Raw genomic sequence first — 24,672 nt, forward strand, 5'->3', positions numbered from 1 at the left:
TGGTAAGTTAGAAATTTTTTTCTTTTGCTTTACTGCTGGATTACACATCCTAGAAAGGTATGCAGAATACAGTTTAGAAAAGTGTGTAATGTAAGTATTTTATGAATGAAGTAGCTTTATCTTTATAGAAACATATTATTTAGTGTTCCTTGAGACAGGCATAAATAAAAGAAGTAAAATGGGGTTATAAACAAAACACCAACTTAAATTTGAAACCAAGTTATAAGATTAGAAATGATCTCATTATAAATCTCACTGAGAGATTTAAACAGCAGTGTTATGATAAAGCAGTTGTATACTGTCAACTTAATGTGACAGTCCCAATAAGGGAATCATACTGCTGCTATTTAGCCCTAGGAAGCTGGACCGATTCCTGTCAGCCTTGACACATTTCCTAGAAATATATATATTTGCAAGAGGTTGACAAACATCTTCAGCCAGCTGGTCTTGCTACTTCAGGCTGATGATGAGCAATGACTCAGAAACACGTCCCTGAATGCAGATTAGGCTGGGTGGGGGTGCTTGTCTCCCCCTCGCAAATATAAGGACACAGGAAATGTGTCAAGGCTGACAGGAAGCGGTCCAGCTTCCTAGGGCTAAATAGCAGCAGTATGATTCCCATATTGGGACTGTCACATTAAGTTGACAGTATACAACTGCTTCAAGTTATAAGAGTCGGTTTACTAAACACTTATCATAGTGTGTGTGTGTGGATATATATATATATATATATATTTTAATTTATAGGTTTGAATAATTTTGTGACAAAAGTATCTTCATATGGTAGTTGAGGTCTTTGTATTTTCTAAACTTTGCTAATACCAGTGATATAAAAATCAGTCTACTGTAATGACTTATATATGATATATAATGTAAATTATTATCACAATATTTGTGTCGGAAACAATAAACAATGATTTTTATTTTTGTAAACTAAAATAGTCGAATATGAATCTGAAAGTTGTCAGCTTATTTTCCATGATTAATATGAATATTTCGTAACATTAAGAATTATAAATATCTTTGTTTTAAAATATGTTACTCCTTGAAGAGTAAGCACTAGTAATTGGAGCAATGAATTCCATTTCTCCATTTATAGTATTCTTATAAGTCACCAAACGCTGACTTATAAGCAGTGTCATCTTGAAATGAAATACACTGAAGTAACTCCTCTTACAGTCAGAGGCATTATTTACGAGTAACTGACACCTAACATCATATTAACAAAATTCAACATTAATAGTCTAGAATCGAAGGGCCATAGGGTTAACCTAGCAAAAACCAAAGTCTTAAAAGTAGGAAGGCTGTCAAATCACAATCCCTTTCAAGTAGATGGCCCTACTCAATCTGTAGAAAAGGTGTGGGTTGAAGCTCCATACAATGTACCTGGTGTAAGCTATGGACACATAATATCAAAGGAAAGCTAACCGGGAAAAGAGTTTTGTGTGTAGCAGATGCACTGGTTCAATAAACACTGAAGATGTACAGAAAACAGATTCCATCACATGCAAGGGGGAGAAACTTGAAGTAGTTTATAGCTTCTGCTACCTAGGAAACCAAGTCTGTAGTGGGGGTGGTTTCTCTGAGAGCTCCTACCTCTGCTAGCAACTAAGGACCTCTCGCTCAGGGTGAAAGGTAGACTGTATAATGCATGTGTGTGAACTGCCATACTACACGGCAGTTAAACATGGACCATGAATGCTGAGGACTTGCGTAGGCTTGAAAGAAATGAGGCTAGTATGATGTGTAATGTCAGTGTGCATACATGACAGTGTAAGTGCCCTGAGAGAAAAGTTGGGCATAAGCATCAAATGTGGTGTGTAAGAGAGACAACTGCGCTGGTATGTTCATGTGTTACATATGAATGAAGACAGCTGTGTGAGGAAGTGCCACTCCCTAACTGTAGAAGGAACCTATGGAAGAGAGAGAGCCAGGAAGACATAGGATGAGGTGGTGAAGTATGACCTTTGAACATTGGGCCTTACAGAGGCGATGACTGATCAAAACCTTTGGAGATTGCTGAAATTGAGAATACCTGGTAACTAAAGTGAGATCGCAGCCACACATGTCTGGCCCTGTTAAGAATACCCCTGATGCGTCGGGCAATATGATATGTTTGAGAAGACCTGTTGAGTCAAGTAAAACCAATATTGTAGCTGTGGCCAATTCCTGCTGACTGGCTCTTGTGCTGGTGGCATGTAAAAAGCACCATCTGAATGTGGTCAATGCAGGTCCGCCTGACTGGTTCCCGTGCCGGTGGTACGTAAAAAGCACCAACTGAATGTGGCCGATGCCAGTACCCCTTGACTAGTCCCCATGCCGGTGGCATGTGAAAAGCACTATCCAAACATGATCGATGCCAGGCCCGCCTGACTGGCTCCTGTGCTGGTGGCACATAAAAAGCACCCACTACACTCTCGGAGTAGTTGGCGTTAGGAAGAGCATCCAGCTGTAGAAACATTGTAGATCAGATTGGAGCCTGGTGCAGCCGTTGGCTCTCCAGTCCTCAGTCAAACCGTCCAGCTCATGCCAGCATGAAAAATGAACTTTAAACGATGATGATGATGAATAAAACCATCAGCACTTAGAATAATGTTAATGTAGTGAAATGTGGAAATTAGGTGTTGTTGTGTGTGTGGGTGTGGGAGGGCTTATAAGAAATGTGAATAGCATATGGAATAAGGTGCCACAAATGAGGAAAATAAGGACAGTTTGCAAAGTTTGGTTGATTTAGATTTGGTTATAATATAAACAATGTTAAAATTGGCTCTACACTAGACTGGTTTTAGAGTCATGAACAAATGCTAAATGTAAATAGTGAAATATGGGTAGATAACTCTGAATTTTTCCTGTGCCTTATATACATTTGAGATATTGGCATGAAAGTAGACATTGAGGCATTATGTTCAATAATTCTTTGCTTCTCATTCAAGTGCCTCATCAGGTCACGTCACAAACACTTAATCACTTCTGACAGCACTGATCTAAGGATGGGTGAGTTAATTCAGATAAAGTTTAAATTCAGTGATGCAGAAGAATTTTGTATCTTTATTGTTGTGGGCAACCCTTTCACTTTTGGAATGATTGGAAAAGATATTATTCAGGACAACTCATTTTATTATCTTACTAGAAGTTAAAGGTTTTGTAGCTCATATTAATTTTTTATGATGTGAATTACAATATAATTAGTTCATTTACAAAGTGAAGTAAAGAAAATGAATTGTTGAGATTGGAAATATTGGATATTATTATGCTATCAGATTACTCTAGAATCAGATGAGCCTCACTTGTTAGGATAAGAAAATGATATCAGTTTATTTTGTATGTGTGCTGATTATGAGGCACATTTCGAATGCATATATTGACACATTCTTTTCCCATGTCAACATGTGATACAGTCTTTTGTGGCGTCACAGATGGAAAATTTTTCTCAACATTTGATTTAAAGCATACAAAGCTTTAGCTGAAAATGTACAGTGTAATTGTGCTATTAATTCAGTCTATGGTCTTAGTGAACAGACTTCATATGGGCCTTAAGAATTCAAGTGGTGTATTTCAGAATTGTATGGAAAGAGATTTAGGGAATCAGAGTATATTGAGATGATATCCTTATGTGTTAGCACTGAATCATTTAGTGTGCTGAGAGAATGCATGCAATAGTTGCTACATTAACAATGTTGCAATTCTCTTATGAAAAGTCATTCTCCAGAATATGTTTGACTTTTCTTGAAATGAATATGTTTGAAAAAAGAATTTTTTTTCATTACATGACTAAGTAGTGAAACTAAAAAAAATATGCTGATACTGAAATCAAAGGACATTGAATAAATTATTATGGAAAATTATTCTGCAGAAAATTGAACCACTTACCTCAGCTAATTCTGAAATTCAAGTGGGACAGAAAGAAAAAGAAGGCATTTAAAATACTTACCACTCATCTTACTGAAGCTCCAATTTCACAGTCATATTCAATATACATCTTACTGTGGATGCATAAAAAAATTGCAGTTTCTGGAGCGTTATCCCCAGAGAGGACACTCAGTAGCTTTTGTAAGTCACACTTTTACCCTGTCATAGTGGAAGTGATTGAATACTGAAAGGGAGACCAGTGCAGCCATACAGTGTGTTGATGAATTGTGACACATTTTCTCATGAAAGCAATTTTGTTTGGAAACTATCAACTTTTAATGACACTCTACTTGTATCTCAACAAGCTTCACAAAAAACTGCCAGGTAAGGCTTAATTCTACAATGTGATTTCATCATTAAGCATATATCTGGCAAGAATATTCCATATGTTGATACTCTTTGATATTTGATATTTAACAACAATACTAATGGTGACATAATTTTATTTGGTTGACTTTTAGGGAAGTATAATAATTTTCAGCAGAATATTTTTCACTTGTTGAAAACATTTTCAAAATTTGGAAACTGATACAAGGGAAATTAAGGGAAGAGTACAGAAACAAAATTGGAAATCAGTTTAGATTTAGAATGGTCATTTACTAAAGATGAGAATGATTTGATATATCGTAAACATTTGCCATTTATTCTAACTCATTACAGAGCCTTGATATAAACTAGAATATATGACATTCATATGGATGTTCAATAAATAGTTGAAGAAGTATGACTGTTTGGTGGCCTAGTTTCGCTAAGCCTATTGAGAAGTTTGTTAAATCTGTGATAACAGTTTATCAACATTAAACATATTTGTAGAATCAGTATCAGCAGTTGCACTACTGCACTACTTGCAATAGTGATACTAGTTCATTCACTTTTGATTGTGTTAGTTGCTCAACTGTTACTAACTACAATGGACAATCACTTTTTAATCCATGCAGTATTTTTACCAGGTGACTTTAGATGCCACCTTGTCTACTGTTGTCTTATATTGTCAAAATTTTCACCTGTTGTGACAAAAGACAAAATTGGATTTACAAGCACACTTGTCTTTCCAGTAACCATTCAGTTGATGATAACTTATAGTCAACTGAGTTGTTTCAATGATGAAATAAAATTTTATTCATGTGGTTGACAAAATCCCCCTACCTTAAGATTGAAATGTTTGACTGCAGCTTTTAGTTTGCACAGCCCTTTCAGCTGTGCTATTCAATGCACACATGTTTTGAAAAAGGCAAGAATATACTATATAAAACAACATTAAATGAAGCTGCTAAAGCAAAATCTTGCAGGTAATATTTTAACTTCTATTTTGAAATCATTATGCAATTTTATATGTCTGCATATTTTAAAGGGAAAGATTTAAAAACAAAAAACTACATTTCGTGTTCATTAGATTTTAAATGTAAGATATTTGATACTGTTGAATGTTACATATCTAGTATGTCAACTTTAATTGCTAATATTCTGTGTAAATGTTAATATTCTGTGAACATTGACCTATTTCTATTATTTGTCCTATAGGAGTGTAATATATAACAGTTGAGAAAGGACTTGACAACAGTTTCTTGTAGGCTTCATATCCCACTTATGTATCATATATTTTATATATGTTCATTGTTATCATCAATTTTATGTTTTTCCATACTTGGAAGTGCATGCTAGAAAAAAATACTGCATGGAGTAAAACGAGTTATTGTCCATTGTAGTTAGTAACAAAACATGGTGGTCAAAAGTTCTAGCTGTATCTTACAAAAGCTAATGATTCATGGCCTGTTTGAGGGCTCTTCGAATGTGTTTACATGGATTGGGTTTATTATTATTATATTGGCTATACCTTAATCATCGTGGATTCATATTCAACATGGATTGAAACATTTGTTTGTCCACATTGTACAACTGACATAGTTAAAAGTAAGTTGATTGTAGTCTTCTCTCATTTAAGAATTCCTATCAACTTAGTATAAGACACAATAGACCTGAATTAATTGCACTAAAACGAATATTATTATTGGGCTGTAGAAAGATTGACCTCACTTACAGTCCTGCATTGAGTGACTCAGATGAAAGGGCTATGCAAAATAAAGCTGCTCTCAAACATTTCTATCCTAAGGTTAGGAATTTTGTCAACGAGATGAATAAAAGTTCAACATTCATCTGCAGATGCAGTACTTGGGCATATTTTCAGTTTTGCATCCAGGAGCCACTGGGTGTTTCTGGTCTTACAACATACACCTTCATCCAGTTGACTTGACCTTGGATCCAAGCAGTGTTCTTCTTGGTGTCCATTGCAGTTAGTAACAGTTGAGCCACTAGTATTATTAAATACTTAAGGAACTAGAATCAACTACTGTTAGCACAACTGTTGATACTGACTCTATAAATATGCCTAATGGTATGAATGTTGGTCTTCAAGAAGCAGTTGTATCAAGTCCACAAATCAAATGAAATACCTGAATTGCTGGAGGATATAAAAAAAACCTAGTCATTTTGAGGATGAATGATGTGATGGCTGGATTAACTTACAATTTTCCTATCTTATGAAATGATTGGTTGTTATTTCAATATTTTTACACAAGTGAGAAATTATCTGTGAGTGTCTGATACAGCATTTACTTGGTTTCTCTCACTACTCCATGAACATACTGATTAACATTCTACTTAGCTGCAATGTATAGTTCCCTGTAACTTCATATGTTACCCAAACCCCTCCTACTGGGTCTGTTGTTATCTCTAACATTTTTGTCTGCTACACTATACAACCATTAGTTCCTTGATGCTTTTCAGAGACTCTGTTTCAATTTCAAAACTAGTTAGTGGGCTTGTAGTACATTATTGCTGATGAAACCTTCGTATGGGAGCTGGCTATCAAGTCTTCTGTCATTATTCACCTTTCCCTCTAGTTGAAGGGTCTTTAACTTTCTATCTGAACTCATAAATGACTTCTCTCTATTGTTTGGATAGACCTTCTTCAACAAGAGGTTCACAAGTATTTGTTTGGCAGTAGAACCTGACTCTGTACATTTGAAACTCTTCTAATTTGTGCATTGATTATTACTTCCTTGTTCCATTCTGATGTTTTCAAACATGGTCATTAACCTCCACTTTCTACAATGAAATTTTTCCTGGATCTTCTGCTCATCTCTTAATTTTTGTTGTCCTGTGTAGAAATTCTAATAACTGTTCGTTGTCGTCGTCGTCGTCGTTTAACGTCCGCTTTCCATGCTAGCATGGGTTGGACGATTTGACTGAGGACTGGTGAAACCAGATGGCTACACCAGGCTCCAATCTGATTTGACAGAGTTTCTACAGCTGGATGCCCTTCCTAATGCCAAAATGGTGTATTTTATGTGGCACCCGCACAAGAGCCAGTCCAGGGGCACTGGCAACGATCTCGCTCGAAAGTCCTTACACATGCCGTGGGCACAAGTGCCAGAAAAGCGACGCTGGGCACAGGTGCCATCACGATTTCGCTTTCGCTTGCCCCAATAAGTCTTCGCAAGCTGAGTTTCGTGTCCAATGAAGGAGACGACTTTGGCATGGGTGCCAGTCGTCGAATTTAACTCGATTTTGATTTCACTTGTCAATTAAAATAACTACTACCCTATTAGTGTTATATATGACCCGTATATTGTTTACCACAATTATTACCTACATTAAAAAACTTATATTTGTCTTTCCCTATCAGTATCTTCACTTTCCTTCCTACTACCAGCAAATATCACGTCACTGGAACTTTGTTAGTTTTACAAATTCTTCTTCATTTTTCTAATTCAATTGTGTGATCAATTAGCTAAAGAGTGAATGAAAGTTGAAATTGAGTTAGGGATATCTTAAACTTGAAACAAATGATTTAAGGTCACAAACAACTGACAAGCAAACAACTTTGAAATACTGTAGACAAAAAGAGAGGCTTAGGACCAACCCTTCATGCTAATAATAAAAAGACCTGCTTAATCTGCCTTGACAGCAAAACAACATGAATCATCTAAGAAGTTATATTTTACTAATTTTACTGAGATATTTATGAGGGTAAGAAAAGAATTACTTAGGTTTTTAAGAATTATAGGCGGCTTTTGCCCCTCAGGTAATAACTCCCACAACAGATACTCTGCAGGGTGGCTACCTAAAAGAATAAAACAACTCCCATTACATACACAATACCCAATACAAACACTAATAAAATAAAGACTTAAGCCCAACCCTATGATAAAACAAACTTATGCAATACAGTAATGAAAAGAGTCTGTAATTCCCCCCCACCAAATACCAGCTAAAACCAGAACACAATGCTGCACACACCTTGGTGACATGTAAATGTATCAGATGATGCAGTAGAAATTTGCCTGAAACTACTACCACCACCACTACTAATAAGTAATGGTTTAAAATTTTAGTACAAGGCCAGTAATTTTAGAGGGAGAGTCAGGTTGATTACTTCACCCTCAGTGTTTGACTGGTACTTATTTTATTGACCTGGAAAGGTAAAGTTAACCTTGGTAGTATTTGAACACAGAATCCGTAAAGACAGAAGGCACGGATGTGGCTGTGTGGTAAGAAGTTTGCTTCCCAACCATGTGATTCCAGGTTCATTCATATTCTGTAGAACTTTGGGCAAGTGTCTTTTGGGCTGACCAAAACCTTGAGTGGATTTGGTAGATGGTAATTGAAATAAGCCTGTGATATGTATGTATATGTCTGTGTGTGTCTGTGTATGTTTGCCCCCCTCTCCCATCACTGTTTGACAAACTGGTATTGGTTTGTTTACTTTCTTGTAACTTTGGTTAAAGAGACCAATAGCATAAGTACTAGGCTTAAAAAACAAGTATGGAGTTTGATTTGTTCAACTAAGCCCTTCAAGGCAATGTTTACCTTGGTGGAATTTCAACTCAGAAAGTAAAGACAGACAAAATGCTGCTAAGCATTTTCTCCAGCATGCTAATGATTCTGCCTGTTCACTGCTTAAATAATAATAATCATTATTATTGTCATGTGTTTACCTGAGTTTTAGAAAACTAGAATTGTGATTATGATGTGTATATATATATATATATGTATATATATTATTTTAACAGGGACACAGCTGGTCAAGAGCGATTTAGGACCATCACGACTGCATATTACAGAGGTGCCATGGTAAATATAAGTTATATTTAAAAACTTACATTAACAATGATATAAATTTTCAAATTTTGTTCTCTCGTTTAGGGGTAAAAATATGCCCATTGTCTTAAATTATGCCTTTCTTTTCATTTTTACAATTATAATAGTAATCATCATCATCATTGTTTTAATGTCCACTCCTCCTTTTTGAAAATTTAAGCCATGAATCTTACAGGTAATATTTTAACTTCTATTTTGAAATAATTATGCAATATATCTGCATATTTTAAAGAGAAGGATTTAAAAACTAAAAATTGTATTTCAGGTTCAATGGATTTTAAATGTAAGATATTTGACACTGTTGAATGTTACATATCTAGTATGTCAACTTTAACTGTTAATATTCTGTGTGAATGTGCAGTTTTTATCTGAACATTGACCTATTTCTATTATTTGTCCCATAGGAGTGTAATATATTACAGTTGAGAAAAGGCTGGACGACAGTTACTTGTAGGCTTAATATTCCACTTATGTATCATATATTTTAGATATGTTCATTTTTATCATCATCGATTTTATGTTTTTCCATACTTGTATGGGTTAGATGAGTTTTCTAGTGAATGGACCAAAACACAAACCTCTTACAATCTACCTTACACTTGAAGAGAGAGTTGCTTTGTTGCCAGCAGAAGTAATAACACCTTGAACTTTTCCTGTCCTGATCTCACTCTGGCTATTATACTTTCGGAGTCCCTCCCCCCATTGTTAATTTGGTCTATTTAGGTAAGAGAAGCTATCAATTACTTTGAAGAGCCTTCCAAGCATTTGAAAGAATTTATTTCACAGGTGCTTTTACTGTTAAATCATCATCCAGTCGTACTTATTGCATGGATAACTGTGACTTGTTCTCATCAATCCATTCGGTCTGCCTTTATGCATGGTAGGTCTTCTCAGGTGCACTCAGAGTCCTTGCACAGCTGCTTTATGTAGGCCTAATGTGGTCTACCAACATTTGTGTATCCCTACTTCAGTTCCCCAAGAAGAACGTCACTGATTGCTCTCTAGCAATGTCCAGTGAATGTTGTTCTTCCTTCTCCGATGATATGTGATATTAGTGATAAATTACCATAGAGAAGTTCTGGATCTTTACCCTTTGAATGGGAGATCGAGAAATTAATTTTCTGTAACTAAGCACTTTCAAACTTCGGACACTGGTAGAATGTGTCATATAAAACACCTTTTACTCTTAGTGTTGTTAAGAAAAGTTTGTATTTTCAAAGTTATTTCGTGTTAAAGTTGTCGTATTTCGGTAATTTCAACTAATGATGTGTATTCAGCTGAATAAAATTACTGCTGTTGTTTGTCAACAACAACTTCCGGCGGTGTATATTTCATTTGTCACTGTTATTTATGACATATCTCAGTTACGTTTGTATGAATAAACAAGTTTATCTAAAGCATGTTTACTTCATGGCACCACCACAATCATTTGTGCATTTTAGTTTTTTTTTTCCTGTTTTTCAGCTACTATTTTCAGAAAGACTTTTTTGCCCTCCTCCCCGTCCAATTTCTTCATTTTTCACTTTTTTCCGTAACTCTAATCCTAAAATCCCAACCCTAACCCTAACTCTAAAACCCTAACCCTAACCAAAAATCCTAACCCCCGCTAAAGCTAAAACCAGTATGAATGCATGAATGGTGTCATAAATAACAGTAACAAACGAAATATACACCGCCGATAGTTGTTGTTGACAAACAATGGCAGTAATTTTATTCAGCTGAATACACATCATTGATTGGTTGAAGTTACCGAAATATGACAACTTTAACACAAAATAACTTTGAAAATATAAACTTTTCTCAACAGCACTAAGATGTTTTATATGACACATTCTACCAGTGTCCGAAGTTTGAAAGTGTTTAGTTACAAAAAATTAATTTTTCGATCTGCCGTTCAAAGGGTAAAGATCCGAAGTTCTTTCATAGGATGTTGCTTCCAAGAGATGTCCAGAGCTGCTTGAAACATTCTTGTATAAGTTCCATTAATTTTCCTCCCAAAACACCTTTCTTAGAGTCCATGTACATCCATATAACAGATTGCACAACCACCTGAAAGAAATTGCTTCAAATTTAATGGAAGCTTAGATTTCCAGACTGTAGATAATTTATTTAGAGCTGTTCAGGCTTTGCTGATTCAGACATGAACATCTCTTGCAGACAGATCATCCTTTGTAATTTTACTTCCAAGGTATGTAAATTTGTCAACATTTTTCAAGGATTTTCCATGTGCGGAGTTAATGTTGCCACTCTGGTTGTACATCATATATTCTGTCTTATCCGAGTTGATGTAGCAGCACTTTCAATACTTCATCTGCTCGTAGCGCCAACTTATAGGCATAGTCAGCATCTGTGATGGATCAGTTGGAAAACATCTGCTTTTGGCTGGTAAACAAGTGAATCCTTTGTCCATCTCATCTACAGAGGTGCATAAGACATAATCTAGACATATAATGAACAGGTAGGGTGTCAAAGTGTCACCCTGGAGAATACCAACCACTGTCAGAGAACTCTGTCACCATCTGGAGAATGAACCATAGATTGAATATTTCTGTACAACATTGTGATGGCATTGACAATTTCCTTTTGGGATACTGCATGCAAGAAGTATTCTATTTTCTCTCTATATTGAGTCAAAGGCCCTTGAAAAAGTCAACAAATAGGAACTCTTAGAATGTAAGAATTTGGCTGTATGTTGATCTATTTCTTTGAAAGCCCTTTTAGTTTTTCCTCAAGATTTTTTAGATTTCCAGTCAGATATGATTGAGTAGCATGGCATTTTAAACTTTGGCTGCTGTGGCAGTGAGAGTAATTCCCCTGTTGTTTTTGGTGACACTGAGATTTCCCTTTGGAAATGAAAGAAAGGATGCATCCTTTACTCCATTTCTCTATATGGTTTTGATGGTACATAGCATTCAAGAATTGAAGAAGAATGCCATTAAATTCCCTTGTTTTCCATGCTTCAAGTGGAATTTGATCTAAATTAGCTGCTTTTCTGTTCTTCAACAATTTTAGAACTGCTTCCAGCTCAACCATAGAAAACCCAAGTTGTATGGTTGAGTTGATGATGAATGATCTTTCTAATTTCAAAGCTGGTTTACCAAGTAGGTTTTAAAGTGATTTCTCCATAATTTGAGTTGTTCAACTTCACTTGGTGCTTTCAGTTTGGATTCTGAGGAGCTCTTTCTTTCACTTACTTCAATTACAATTTTCCATGCCATAGATAATTGTTTATTCTCAGTAGAAACTTTGATGTTGTCGATTTGTTTTTGTATATAAAGCTCTTGCTCTTTATGATGTTCTGAGGCTAAATCCTTCTCTACTTTAGTGAACTGTTTTAGGTTTGTTCTTTTTAGTTTAGAAATCCTTCTAAGTGTCTCTTTCTTTTTGATAACAGCTGCAGTTTCTCAGGGAATCATATATTTCACTTTTGGTTTCAGAGGGATGCACTTGTCTGCTGCTTGCTTGTGACAAAATTTTTATACTCATTGTTGGGAGTGGTGGTTTTAGAAGTATTTTTCAGGGTTTCATATCTGTTCCTTAATGTAATTGTAAATTGATCATATATATCAGGATTTGTTAGAGCATTTATGTTTGGTTTCAGGTTTTTTTGTTTGATCTTAGTATCAGCTAAAATTTACCTCAGTCTATCTTGTGGCTAGAAGAAACTTTATTAAATGTCATGCAGTTCATGGCACTGTTTACCCATTTTTTATCAATGTGTATGCAGTCTAATTGTGCTTTTGTACCATTTGTGTATGTGAATGTCCACTTTTTGCCAGCTTGCTTTTAATATCTTGTGTTAGGACAGATGAGGCTGTTTTTAGATATGAATTAATGCAGTTATTCTCCATTTCAATTTGTTGTTTAATGGAAGCTGTATTTGTATTCATCCTTTGCAAGATGAGCATTCGTATGTCTCCTATATGCAAGACATTATGACAAGGTATTTGTCTCACAAGATAAGAGAGTTTCTGGTAGAATGTGACAACTTCTGCTTCATCAGAAGCAAAAATATAACAGTGGTGTGTGGGTGTCCATTAAAAGTTGTTATAATGATTGGAGGATGGATCTCTTCAATACTGTTCAGTGAACGTAGAGTGTAGGGACTGAGTAGCATTCCTACACTTCACACTGTAGAGTTGTTAGGGCCTTTCTTTGCTGAAGTAGAGATAAAAGTTCACCCATTTCAAGCATCATAATATTTTACTTCGAGATCACTGTGATGAAAATGGTGTTTTTGTATACAAATTATACCAATATTTTGCTTGACAGCAGATGTAGTGATTTCAGGAAACTAATTTATAGGGTTTAATGTTTGGACATTGAAGATAGAAATGTTGAAATACTTGTTTTACATTTCAAAAGGTTAAGTTTTGAGTTTGACTTTGTTATTAACTTTTTGAACACTGTGGCTGAAGCCACAACTTTAGCAGGATGTGCCCCTTGTTGACACATGCGATAGGTAAAGCAGTTTAAGTGTCTGATATGAGAAAATATTATGTTTATCTTTCTTTAGCTGAACATTTCAAGTGGCAACAACTGCTAAACCTATAGATGTTGCAGTTGTTGTCTTACTGAACTGGGTGGCCCTGGCTCTTGCCTTTGTAAGTTCTTTCACCCAGTGTCTTTGTGTGTATTGCCTGGTGGCAGATAGCACCTGCTCTGCCAAAACAAACACATCCATCATACTGCTTCCCATGGCTTCACTGTGACCCTGGCTCAAAGGTTTTTCATTGGGTGATTATTTTAACCTGGATCCTGGCCCTCAACCTGTCATGTATAGGTGGCCCTACAGGAGCTGAACTGCTGCCAGCATAACTCTTGAGATCAATTGGAGCACACATATAAACATATAAAAAAGCATGAAAAATATTGAAAAATATAAGGTTTAAAAATATAGATGTAAATAGAATAAAAATATATAAACAATATATACAAATGTACACCTTATTGTTTGGTGTTACCTACTCATGAGTTCCTCTGCCCTTTGACAGGTTTCATCTTTCAAATGTTTTCTCAAAATAAATGAATACTAGACAGTGGCTTATTCTTAGTGTTACTGCTACGTCTTTCTGGCATGAACATGAAAAGTGAATTCTTTTCGTAATTAGTTGTGCTCCAAGTTACTTTCATAACTTAGTCCATCAGTTTGATACTTTTTTAATTACTTTCCAGAACATTTCCTTTACCATTGTTGGAATTGGTGATATTGGGTATGACACTACCCTATACTACTACCTGATTGAGTTTCTCAAATATTTTCAGCATATCTCTGCTTGTCTTCTCTGTCTTCATATCTTAATTACACTTTAGACTATACAGCTGTCAATTTTAACAGCCAGTTCTACTGTTGGGCCCATTTATCATAATCCCTGGTTCCTTTTTTCCTCCACACATTCTCCTCATTCAGCAACCACGTCATTCATGCACTGACACTACTTCACATTTTGAACATCTTATGCTTCTGATCCTCTTATCACAAAACATTGGCAAACCTCTTTCTTTCTGTAATTTCTACTTCTCCCTGTGCTATATCTGATTTTTAGTTTCTCTTCAAGCTACCTGATTATACTGCTCACTCTCTCCTTTAATCCAATCTTTTCATACCTGTCTCTTAGCTTTCATAGCTCTATCTCTTGTATTATCCACCACCATGTGACTTTTTATCTCACTGTTACCTTGCTCCAGTTACATCTAGTCTGGCTTATAGCAAGTTGTTTTGTTGAAACTCTCAGTTTTTCTTAGTTATAGGTCAATATCTCCTCTTCTTCACATGCATCACCTAGGACTTTTCTGAAATTATGTAACAGTTATGCCTAACTTTCTCAATAACTCTTATGATGATCATCATTTTTAAGACTGCTTTTTCCATGCTGGCATAGGTTAGACAACACTTAACGAGGTATTCTACAGCCAAATACCCTTCTTAGCCCTATTCCTTTGTTTTCCAATTAAGGTGATTGTATTTTCACTGATCCATCCCCATGTCTAAACAACTGAGCAACAAAATGCATTGAATTTGTTGGAGACATAAGAATATCACCACATACAGTGTCAATGTGAAGACATGCTGAAATAAACATTCATAGACACAATGACCTTTCATACAGTTTCCATCTACCAATTTCACACACAAAACAATTAGTCAGCCAAAAGCTATAGTAGAAAACACTTGTTCAAAGTACCATGCAGTAGCATACATTGTGTGTGTGAGTGAATGCAATTATTTGGACATGTTTACATTCCTTGTAAAGAATATGTTCTGCTGTTCTGTGATTTCAAAAACCAGTAGGATAAAAAAAAATCCTTTATGTGAGAAACAGAGGGGTTGGTAACAGGAAGGACACCTGGCTGTTAATTACTACCTCAGTAAATCTCCATCCAATTCTTGCCCACTTGGAAAGATCAATGTAAATTGAATGGATACATTTTTTTTTTTATTATCAGGGGGTAAGAAGCCAGAGGAAATAAAACCTATAATTTTCTAATGCTCCCACTTCCACTTTTTTACTTACTTCTTGAATATATTTTGTTAGTTCAGGAGAAACAACTCAGCCAAGAGTTTTTTTTTTAGTGAGTCATGTTTTTTTTAAAATTTCAGTGTCATGATACATAATCAGAAAGCATGCATACTTCTTGTGTTGTCAGATGAGTAAAGGGTGCCTTTCTAGATTGTTGCTGGGCTTATATAATCCAAGCATTGAGTCTTTGACCATATCATGTATCTGTAAAGAATGGTGTTTTATTTTATACATTGTACTCGTATTATGTCAGGTGATTCAAATGTCTATTTAGCACTTAAATGGTATATAGACTATATAGTTTGCTTCAATTTTATTTTTCAATATATTTTTTTTTATTTTGTTAATATTGTTTAATTAATGTTGTTTGTTTAGAAAAATGCCATTTTCTAAAGATGAGAGAATGTTCATTGTCCTAAAAATGGCACAATATAATGTTAATCCTGTTCTGGTGTCTGGGCATATCTAGTTCAAGTGTCAGGAGTGGTCCTTGTGGTTAGTAATATGAATGGCAGGATAACAGACCAGCTATTCTGAGTCCCTGAGACATGAGAGCCAATTAAATTACTGAAGTTGAGCGGAATGTGTTTATAAATGTAGTGACAATGAGGGAAGGCTTTAAGGAGGTAGGAAAGGAGAGAGCATGCATTAAAAAACTCAACCGACTTCAGTTGTTATATTTTAATGCTAAAGTCCCTTTATAAATTACTAAAGGGACTTTTGAATACTATGTGTGTGTTATGTAGCTTGTTGGTATAGAAGATGGTTGGACAATTATTCATGGTCAGTTGAACATGTTTGCTTAAAGTATATGTTTTTGAAACATTAGGCTATGAAGAAGTGCAGAGATTTAGCTTTACAAAGAATCAAGATTTTTCCTGATTGGTATAGAAGTAGAAAATATATTTTGACTTGTCTTTATCCAAAGCGAATGAAGTATATATTTCAGAATGTGGTTTGAAATAAAGTTATTTGAAAAAGCTTGTAATGGCATGTGTGTGTATGTCTTTTGTTGATTATTATAAAAAAGACATAAGCATGTAAGCTTCTTCACAAGAATGTATTTAATAAAGAATGTGGCAAAAGGAATTAATCTCGTTTGAGCCAGATCCAGTTTGCTAAAAGTTAGTGTGTGAAGAATAAAAGAGAAGTAAACTGAAAGGTTTATGCCAGATGACTGATTTAGAAGCATCTAATTGCTGCATATGCAATTTATAGGTTTACTGTGTCATGTACAAGAAATCTGATAGAACTCGTATGTCAACTTCATTTAATCTTCTTCATTAAAATATTTTTCCTTTTCCATGTTGATAAATATTTTCTGCAAAAACATTGGCTAAATTACAGAAAGCAGGACAAGATAGTGGTAGTAGAGCCAATGCAAAATACTGGCATTCTCTTGGGACAGAATGTGATCTTGGCATCATTTATCACCACATTTCTCTGCAGTTTGTTGTGAATTTATTTACTCACTTGTCTTACCACCTAATTGCAATGTCAGATGTTCAATGATTTCTACAGTGCACAGTATTGACGGTATAGATGTATGGACACAGATGTATAGTTATAAATTTCTTTAAGAATATGTTTCAAAACAAGAAAAGAAAATGGTGAACTAGCGATAGAGTTGAAAATGTAATTATCTAGCTATACATTATTTGCATTGTCATATTGCAAGTTAAAACACATTGAATATTTCATGTTTCTAACTTAAGTTCATTTTCTTACAGGGAATTATGTTAGTCTATGATATCACAAATGAAAAATCATTTGAAAACATAAGAAATTGGATTCGGAATATTGAAGAGGTAAGTTTAACCAAGTTTTATTAGTTTTGTAAAAATTGAAATAAAATGAGCTAGTGAGAGTGAGATACATTTGTTCCAATAGTGTCTATTAAGAATATTCTTTTCACAATTATCATTTTTTTTTTCTGGCTGTTATTTTAAAGAAATTATTTTTATTTTTTGAGAATGAGAACCTTCAAAATATTGTACATTTGTTAAAATAAAACCAATTCTTTGTCCTTATTAGTATTATTTCACACTGTAAGGCAGCGAGCTGGCAGAATTGTTAGTATGCTGGGCAAAATGCTTAGTGGCATTTCACCCATCTTTACAATCTGAGTTCAAATTCTGAGGTTGACTTTGCCTTTCAGTTTTTCAGGGTCAATAAAATAAGTACCAGTTGAGCACTGGGGTTGATGTAATCGACTTACCTCCTCCCTTGAAATTTCTGGCCTTGTGCTAAAATTTGAAGCCAATATTTTAAGGCAGTGAGCTGGCAGAATTGTTACTGTGCCAGGCAAAATGTTTAGTGGCATTTTATCTGTCTTTGTGTTCTGAGTTCAAATTCTGTCAACCTTACTTTTCATCCTATCAGTCAATAAAATAAGTACCAGAACACTGGGAGTTAATGTAATCGACACCTCCCCACCCCTCGATGTTGCTGGCCTTGTGCCAAAATTTGAAGTCAATATTATTTTACACTGTGATGAGAACTGTCTCCAGTTATCTCTAACATAAACAATAACAAATAAATTAAATGTTTATAGGTTAATTTATATAGACCTTGTTTTGTAGTACATATTTTGACCTAAAGTACAAAGTATGCCAAAATATTTTCAAAAAGTGAACATGACTAAAAAATAATGTTTGAGAACCACTGCTCTAGACTATGAGATGTACTCTTATTGTGTATGACAGTATAGATTGAATCTGAAGTAATTTAAAGTTTGAATGAGGTTATTATATAATTAAGCTGAACAGATATATTGAGATGCATGGACTGAATATTAAAATGGTGACAATGATGCTAAATTATTAAAAATAATGATTATGAATTCTAATAATAATCTGCATTTATTTTATTTGCAGCACGCTTCTAAAGACGTTGAGAAAATGATTTTAGGTAACAAATGTGATATGACTGATCGACGACAAGTATCTAAGGAAAGAGGAGAACAGGTAAATACACACACACGCAATTATTTTGTCTTTCAAGCATAGAATGAATGACTTTTATTACTTATAACATCTTATTTATTCAATGCTGTGATTGTTTATACCATATATCAGTCCTACACAGGTATTGACTATAGATATCAATGTTCTTAACAAGGTATAAGTTCAGTTGGATACAATATCAAGCAACATAACTTATTGGCATATTTTTATTTCATGATAATTTTCTCAACTACTTTTTTATTCCATCTTCTTCGGCATATGAAAATCTTAAGATGTCCAACAATAAAAATAGCAATTCTGCATCAAATATGACTCTTTTACATGACAAAAATTTTTCAATATTCTTCATTGCCTAAGCTGATACTTCCTGGCCCTAGGTGGAACTGCACATGGGCTGCATTTGTGGAATAATGCAATGAAGAGAATTAATCTCTTCATTAACTACCTCTCTAATGATAACTTCCATCAAATTAAAAATTGTGTGAGATACCAAGAAGAATTGAACCAGCTAGAGTGTAGTGGCTTATTATACTAGATAACTCTTTGAGCAAAATATTCAACATGACAAACGTTCTAGAGCAAGTGACTCGACACAACATTTGTTTTTCTTCTCAGCGGTACTCTCTTTCCTGTGCTGGACCTGATGTTGAAAAGATTCTTCAGTTGCAGAATCTGACCCAAACTAGTTAAGCTCCATTAAGACAAAAAGGAAATCTGGTTCTGATAAGTGCGTGCTTCTTTTGTGGGAACAGATAACATCAATGAATGTTTCATTCTGTTTGTGAAGCAGACTATAATTCTTTTCATTTTATCAGTCATTTTGAGATTCTTTGCTTATCTAAGAAAACAAAAGACAGAATCAGGCTTCCTACTACAAAGTAACCACTATGAAAGCAAGGAGTGATATCAAATCAGTTATGCCATATACAGTGGGGGGAAATAAATATTCGTACATGTCAAAATTCTTTATTTATTTAATTTCTAATGAACATAAATGGGATATACCAATATTACATTTGCATACACATGCATAAACTAAGAATATGTAAAAAAAAAACCAATAAATTATTGTGACTAATGAATTTATATACAATTATAAATATTTAGGGGTGAAAAAAGTATTCGTACAGAACATAAATAACCGATAATTCTGATTTAATACTTCGTAGCATAACCATTATTCAGTTCCACTTCAATCAAACTCTTCTTGTAGTTCTTAATCAATGACCCTCATGTTTCTTTAGGAATTTTTCCCCATTCTTCTTGACAAATTTTCTTCACATCTGGAATGCACGTTGGGGCTCTTGAATGAATTTTAATTTTCAAATAACGGCACAAATTTTCAATGGGGTTTAAGTCAGGTGACTGGCTTGGCCATTCTAATAATTTTATATTGTGATCAACAATCCATTTTTTGGTAGACTTTGCTGTGTGCTTAGGGTCGTTATCTTATTGCAAAACCCACCCTTCACAAAGCTGGAGCTTTTCTACAGAGTCCCATAAACTATTGTTAAAAATATTTTGGTACACCTCTGCATTCATTCTACCATCTATCACAGGTAAATTGCCAGTGCCATTTGCAGAGAAACACTCCCACACCATAATGTTGCCACCTCCAAACATTACGGTAGGAATTGTGTTTTTCAGCAAATAGGCGGTACCATCTTTCCTCCAAACATGGCTATGTGAATTTCGTACAAACAATTCAATTTTTGACTCGTCTGTCCATAGAACATTTTCCCAGAATGTATCAGATTTATCTTTATGTTCATAAGCAAATTTTAAACAGGCATCTCTATGCCTTTTAGTCAACAGCGGAGTTTTTCTAGAAGAGCGTGACTTCAGTTCATTCCTATGAAGTTCATTGCTGATTGTTTGTAGTGTAACACTGAAGCTAAGAAATCTTCTTGCAACTCCTTTTTGGTGATCATTGCATTTTTTTCGATTCTTCGCTTCATTTTTCTTAAAGATCTGGGGGAAATCTTGCGTGGTGCACTGGATCTTATTCTGTTTTCAACAGTTCTTGATTTTTTTATATCTTTGAATAAATGAAGATATGGTAGAAAATGGAATACAATGGGTCTCTGATATTTTCCTGTAACTTTTACCTGCTTTCCACTGTTCAATAATTAAGTTTTTCACTGAATTTGTGAGTTCTTTACTTTTTGCCATTATTACGACATTACTTTATGTTGTCTCTGTGCTGAATGAAGAAGTTCGCGTTTTGACACTTAAAAATGACAACTGATAAGATTATTGGAATAAACAAGAAAGTTCTAGTAAAAAAAAAATAATTTTAACAGTATTTTGTGGCATACAAAATCATAAATTTATTCTGTACGAATACTTTTTTCACCCCTAAATATATATAATTGTATATAAATTCATTAGTTACTATAATTTATTAGTTTCTTTTGCATATTCTTAGTTTATGCTTGTGTATGCAAATATAGTATTGGTATATCCCATTTATGTTCATTAGAAATTAAATAAATAAAGAATTTTGACGTGTACGAATATTTAATTCCCTCACTGTATGGTTGATTGACTAGATCAAGACTTGTCTTTGCTTCACAAAAGAATCAATATAGCAATGAAAATGATTAACATTGGGGAACAAGCTAATAACCAACCATTCCAGACTCTGGAGCAACTTGGTACAACAGAATCCAAGTCTGTTATTAGAAATTTAAAGGAACAAATAATAACTGCTAATGATGAGGTATTGCATGTAACCCAAGTATGCACTACAAAATTTTCAATATTAGGAAAAGTGTAAACTTAGCCTGAATGCACAGAATCTATTATTCATGGCCTGGAATACTAGGATCGAATTCTGATTCTTTAGTTAAGGCTATCTATCAATAAGCATTCAGTGCAATGCTTTAACTCCAAGCTTGATACAACCTGTCTCTGCCTTTCAGTTCATTAGGTGTTAAGTCAAACCAGTTGCTGCACGAAGCTGAAGGTTCTCTAAACGAGAGAATTCATTCATAAGAAGGGAGACAATGATTGCAAGCAAGACTGCATCATCCATCCAGGTTATTCTTTGTAATGTTCATTGGTGTTCATGGTCATAAATAAGAAGAAACGATTAGTAGTGGATTTCAGCCAAACTATGAATTTGCATACTTCCCTTGATGCTTACTCAATGCCAAAGGTCATTAAAAATGTAAACAACCCAGACTTGAAAACTACTTACATCAGATGTTAATCATCTTGGATATAGAGCATCATTATTCTGCTAATGGAAGACCCAGGCAATTCTATTGATTTCTGTTCAGTTTCACCAAAGAATTGTGGGAACCATCAATAAAATCTACTAGATGATACTTCAGCTTATGTTGACAACATTATATAAGCTGGAAACAGCTTGGATGAATATAAATTCTGACAAAATTCATGAAGTTACAAAAGAACTTAGTCTCACATTCGGTACAGAAGAGACTGTATCAAATGTGAAATGCATGTGTAACATCTCTTATACAGCTTTTAAGCCTGACTTTGAACAAACCAAGTTTTCACTTCATGTTTCACCTCTAGAATCATTGTAGGTCTTGTCTCTTATTATAATGGTTGTATATCTGGTTTCTCAAAATGAACAATCTCTCTAACATAGCCTAACTCTTTCCCATTAAACAGGGAAGAAATTGAAGTCTTTGAATCTCTTAAGTGGGGCATTGTTGATTCAGTATTATCTGTCATTGATAAAAATGTTCCAGGTAAAACCAGGTGCTTCTGAATTTGCCATTTCTGTCTTCTCAGTTTCACTTATAAGGTATGGATTGATCCAAGGCTATAGAAAAGGGCATTTTCCCAATATGCCATGCAGTGGATCAAACTGGAGACCTCATAGTTGTGAATGAAGTTCTAAACCATTTTGCTATACTTCACTTACATATAATATATATCTGCATATAACTAAGATAATTTAATCATGGTTGAAAGGCAAAACTACCCTGCTAGCCCTTCCTCCCATGACCTATTACATCTACTGACTTGGGTGAGTACTGCAGTACTCATTCAGACAAGCCTGTCCTGTATCCATCCACCCACCCTACAAAAAACCAACAATCAGCTAGCTTAGCTTAGCTTTGTGTGTGTGTGTGTGTGTGTGTGTGTGTGTGTGTGCATGACTGACTGCATATTCCACACATCTTTATAAACAAAAGCTTTACTGAAACTGAATGGAAAGGTGTATGCTACATGTGTACCAAGTGCCATGATATGTCACTTGGGAGATGTGATGCAGAAAGTAGGACAAAATAGAGAAGACTGTCATGGGGCCTGTAAAGCTAGCTCTTCCTTGAATTATGGCCCTTAATGATCTCTAAAGATTTAGCTTAAGTTTTAGCAAAGAAGCTGGTGCTTATAGTTGGGAAAATGTAAGCCTCCATGACAGCCTCCACCTCCTGTGATGCATCTCATTCAGTTGTTACTGCTGTGACTGGAGGTATGTAGGGAGATTCTATTCAAAGTAGCATGCAGTCTACTGCGATGTCACCATCATATTAAACACCATGGAGGTTGAGGTGGGTAATATCTTTTTAAAGAAATACAAGGCATTAATTCACTCCTGTGAGACAATGGACTTGCAGCTTCATACTTAGAGAGGCAAGGGAAATATACTGACAGGCTGTTTAAGTTATTTAAGGGTCTGGTTCATTCCAGTTCTGGTGGATAGAAACTTGGACAAGGTTCCAAGAAGTGTTGCTAGTTTCACTCAAATATCGTGTGAGAGTAAGCTCTCTCTTTAAACATGGGCAAAGTGATTATTGTGTGCACCACCTCTATTGTATATTGCTGTTGTGCTTTGTCCCAGTTTTTGCTTGACTAGATTGGTGCATCTCTTTTCCTTTATGTAGATGTGTTCCATTGGTTAAAAGGTCCATCTCTTACCGACAACCTTTACTTGGCAGACTTAGTATTTTGTAGCTGGTGAGGTGTGAATGTGCAGAGATTCTTAGACAAGCAGCAAGTGTTGTCACGGTTTATCATATAGAATTTCTCATAGACAGCCACTCTAAACTCCTTTGATATAGCATAAAGAACTGTAATGTATAGGAAGGGAGCCGAGAAATGCACAATGAATTCCTTGCTGAACTTGTTGCAAATTCACTTCTTGATGGTGTCCTCGGGAAACCATCAGGTGGAGTGAGTCACATGATAAATTACGACTTCCAGAATCAAACTACCTGAGAGGGTTTTACCTTTTCAAAGCAGTAAACAGAGCTCCTTGTTGGTTAACTACTGATGACGTTCCATAAATTTTAGTTTTAACTTTACAAAATTTCGCTGGAATGGTCAATCAAACCAAGGGAGAATACTCCCGATCATTATAATATGAATAGTGAATATGTGGCCGCTTTCTATGTCGCCTACTATATTCAAAATGACTGTCCCCAACAAGACTCTGGAACTGTGAGGCTAGCTGTTGGACTTTTTCTACTGATTCATAAAGCTTGGTAACATAGGGGACCCAAATCACAAGAGCCAAGAGGCTTCTCCAATTTGGGGATCACTTGATCACATGGTTCATTCGGGTCTTGCTGGATAATTTAAATTAACACAAGTCAGTAAATTTGCTGGATCAGTTATATATGTTGGCATTATTATTTGTAGCTTGTAACTCAGTGGTTTGGCAAATAGATATTGATAAAGTACCAGACTGAAATAAATACTGGAGTACTTATGAGAATGTAGTGCCACATTTCATTGACTGAAAACACTGAAAAAATGACATGAATGAGATATTGTAAAGATAAATGTCTGAAGTACAACAAATTATGTACTTATGCTTTTAAAATATTCATATTCTACAGGTGAAAAGTATAAATCTTTGCATTCATTAGTGTTTAATTTTTCAGAACAATAAAGTATATTGTCATCTTGATAAGAAAATACTCTAAAATGCTTTAATCAATGTAACTTTCCTACTCATAACATTGGAAAGGCATTTTAATAACTGTTCAACTGCTTATTTTTTTTTTTACTTTAGCTTGCAATTGAACATGGCATAAAATTCATGGAAACCAGTGCTAAAGCCAGTATCAATGTAGAGGATGCCTTCTTTACTTTGGCTAGAGATATTAAAGCAAAAATGGACCGTAAAATGG

At 34.9% G+C, this 24,672-nt stretch overlaps 1 protein-coding gene across 1 annotated transcript in view; it reads left to right on the forward strand.

Annotated features, from left to right (window-relative positions):
• The window catches only part of LOC106867762 (ras-related protein Rab-8A), a 36,047-nt gene that overhangs the window by 123 nt on the left and 11,252 nt on the right, over window positions 1–24,672 (forward strand). The window contains exons 1-5 of the mRNA XM_089365940.1: window positions 1–2; window positions 8,982–9,042; window positions 17,321–17,398; window positions 18,467–18,556; window positions 24,555–24,671. The exon at window positions 1–2 is cut by the window's left edge and continues 123 nt beyond it. Of these exons, the coding sequence (XP_089222066.1) occupies window positions 9,040–9,042; window positions 17,321–17,398; window positions 18,467–18,556; window positions 24,555–24,671 (288 nt within the window). The 5' untranslated portion in view covers window positions 1–2; window positions 8,982–9,039. The remainder of the gene's footprint in view (window positions 3–8,981; window positions 9,043–17,320; window positions 17,399–18,466; window positions 18,557–24,554; window position 24,672) is intronic.

This window comes from Octopus bimaculoides, chromosome 18, assembly GCF_046866305.1.
Source record: "Octopus bimaculoides isolate indiv1 chromosome 18, ASM4686630v1, whole genome shotgun sequence".
NCBI classification, from domain to species: Eukaryota; Metazoa; Mollusca; class Cephalopoda; order Octopoda; family Octopodidae; genus Octopus; species Octopus bimaculoides.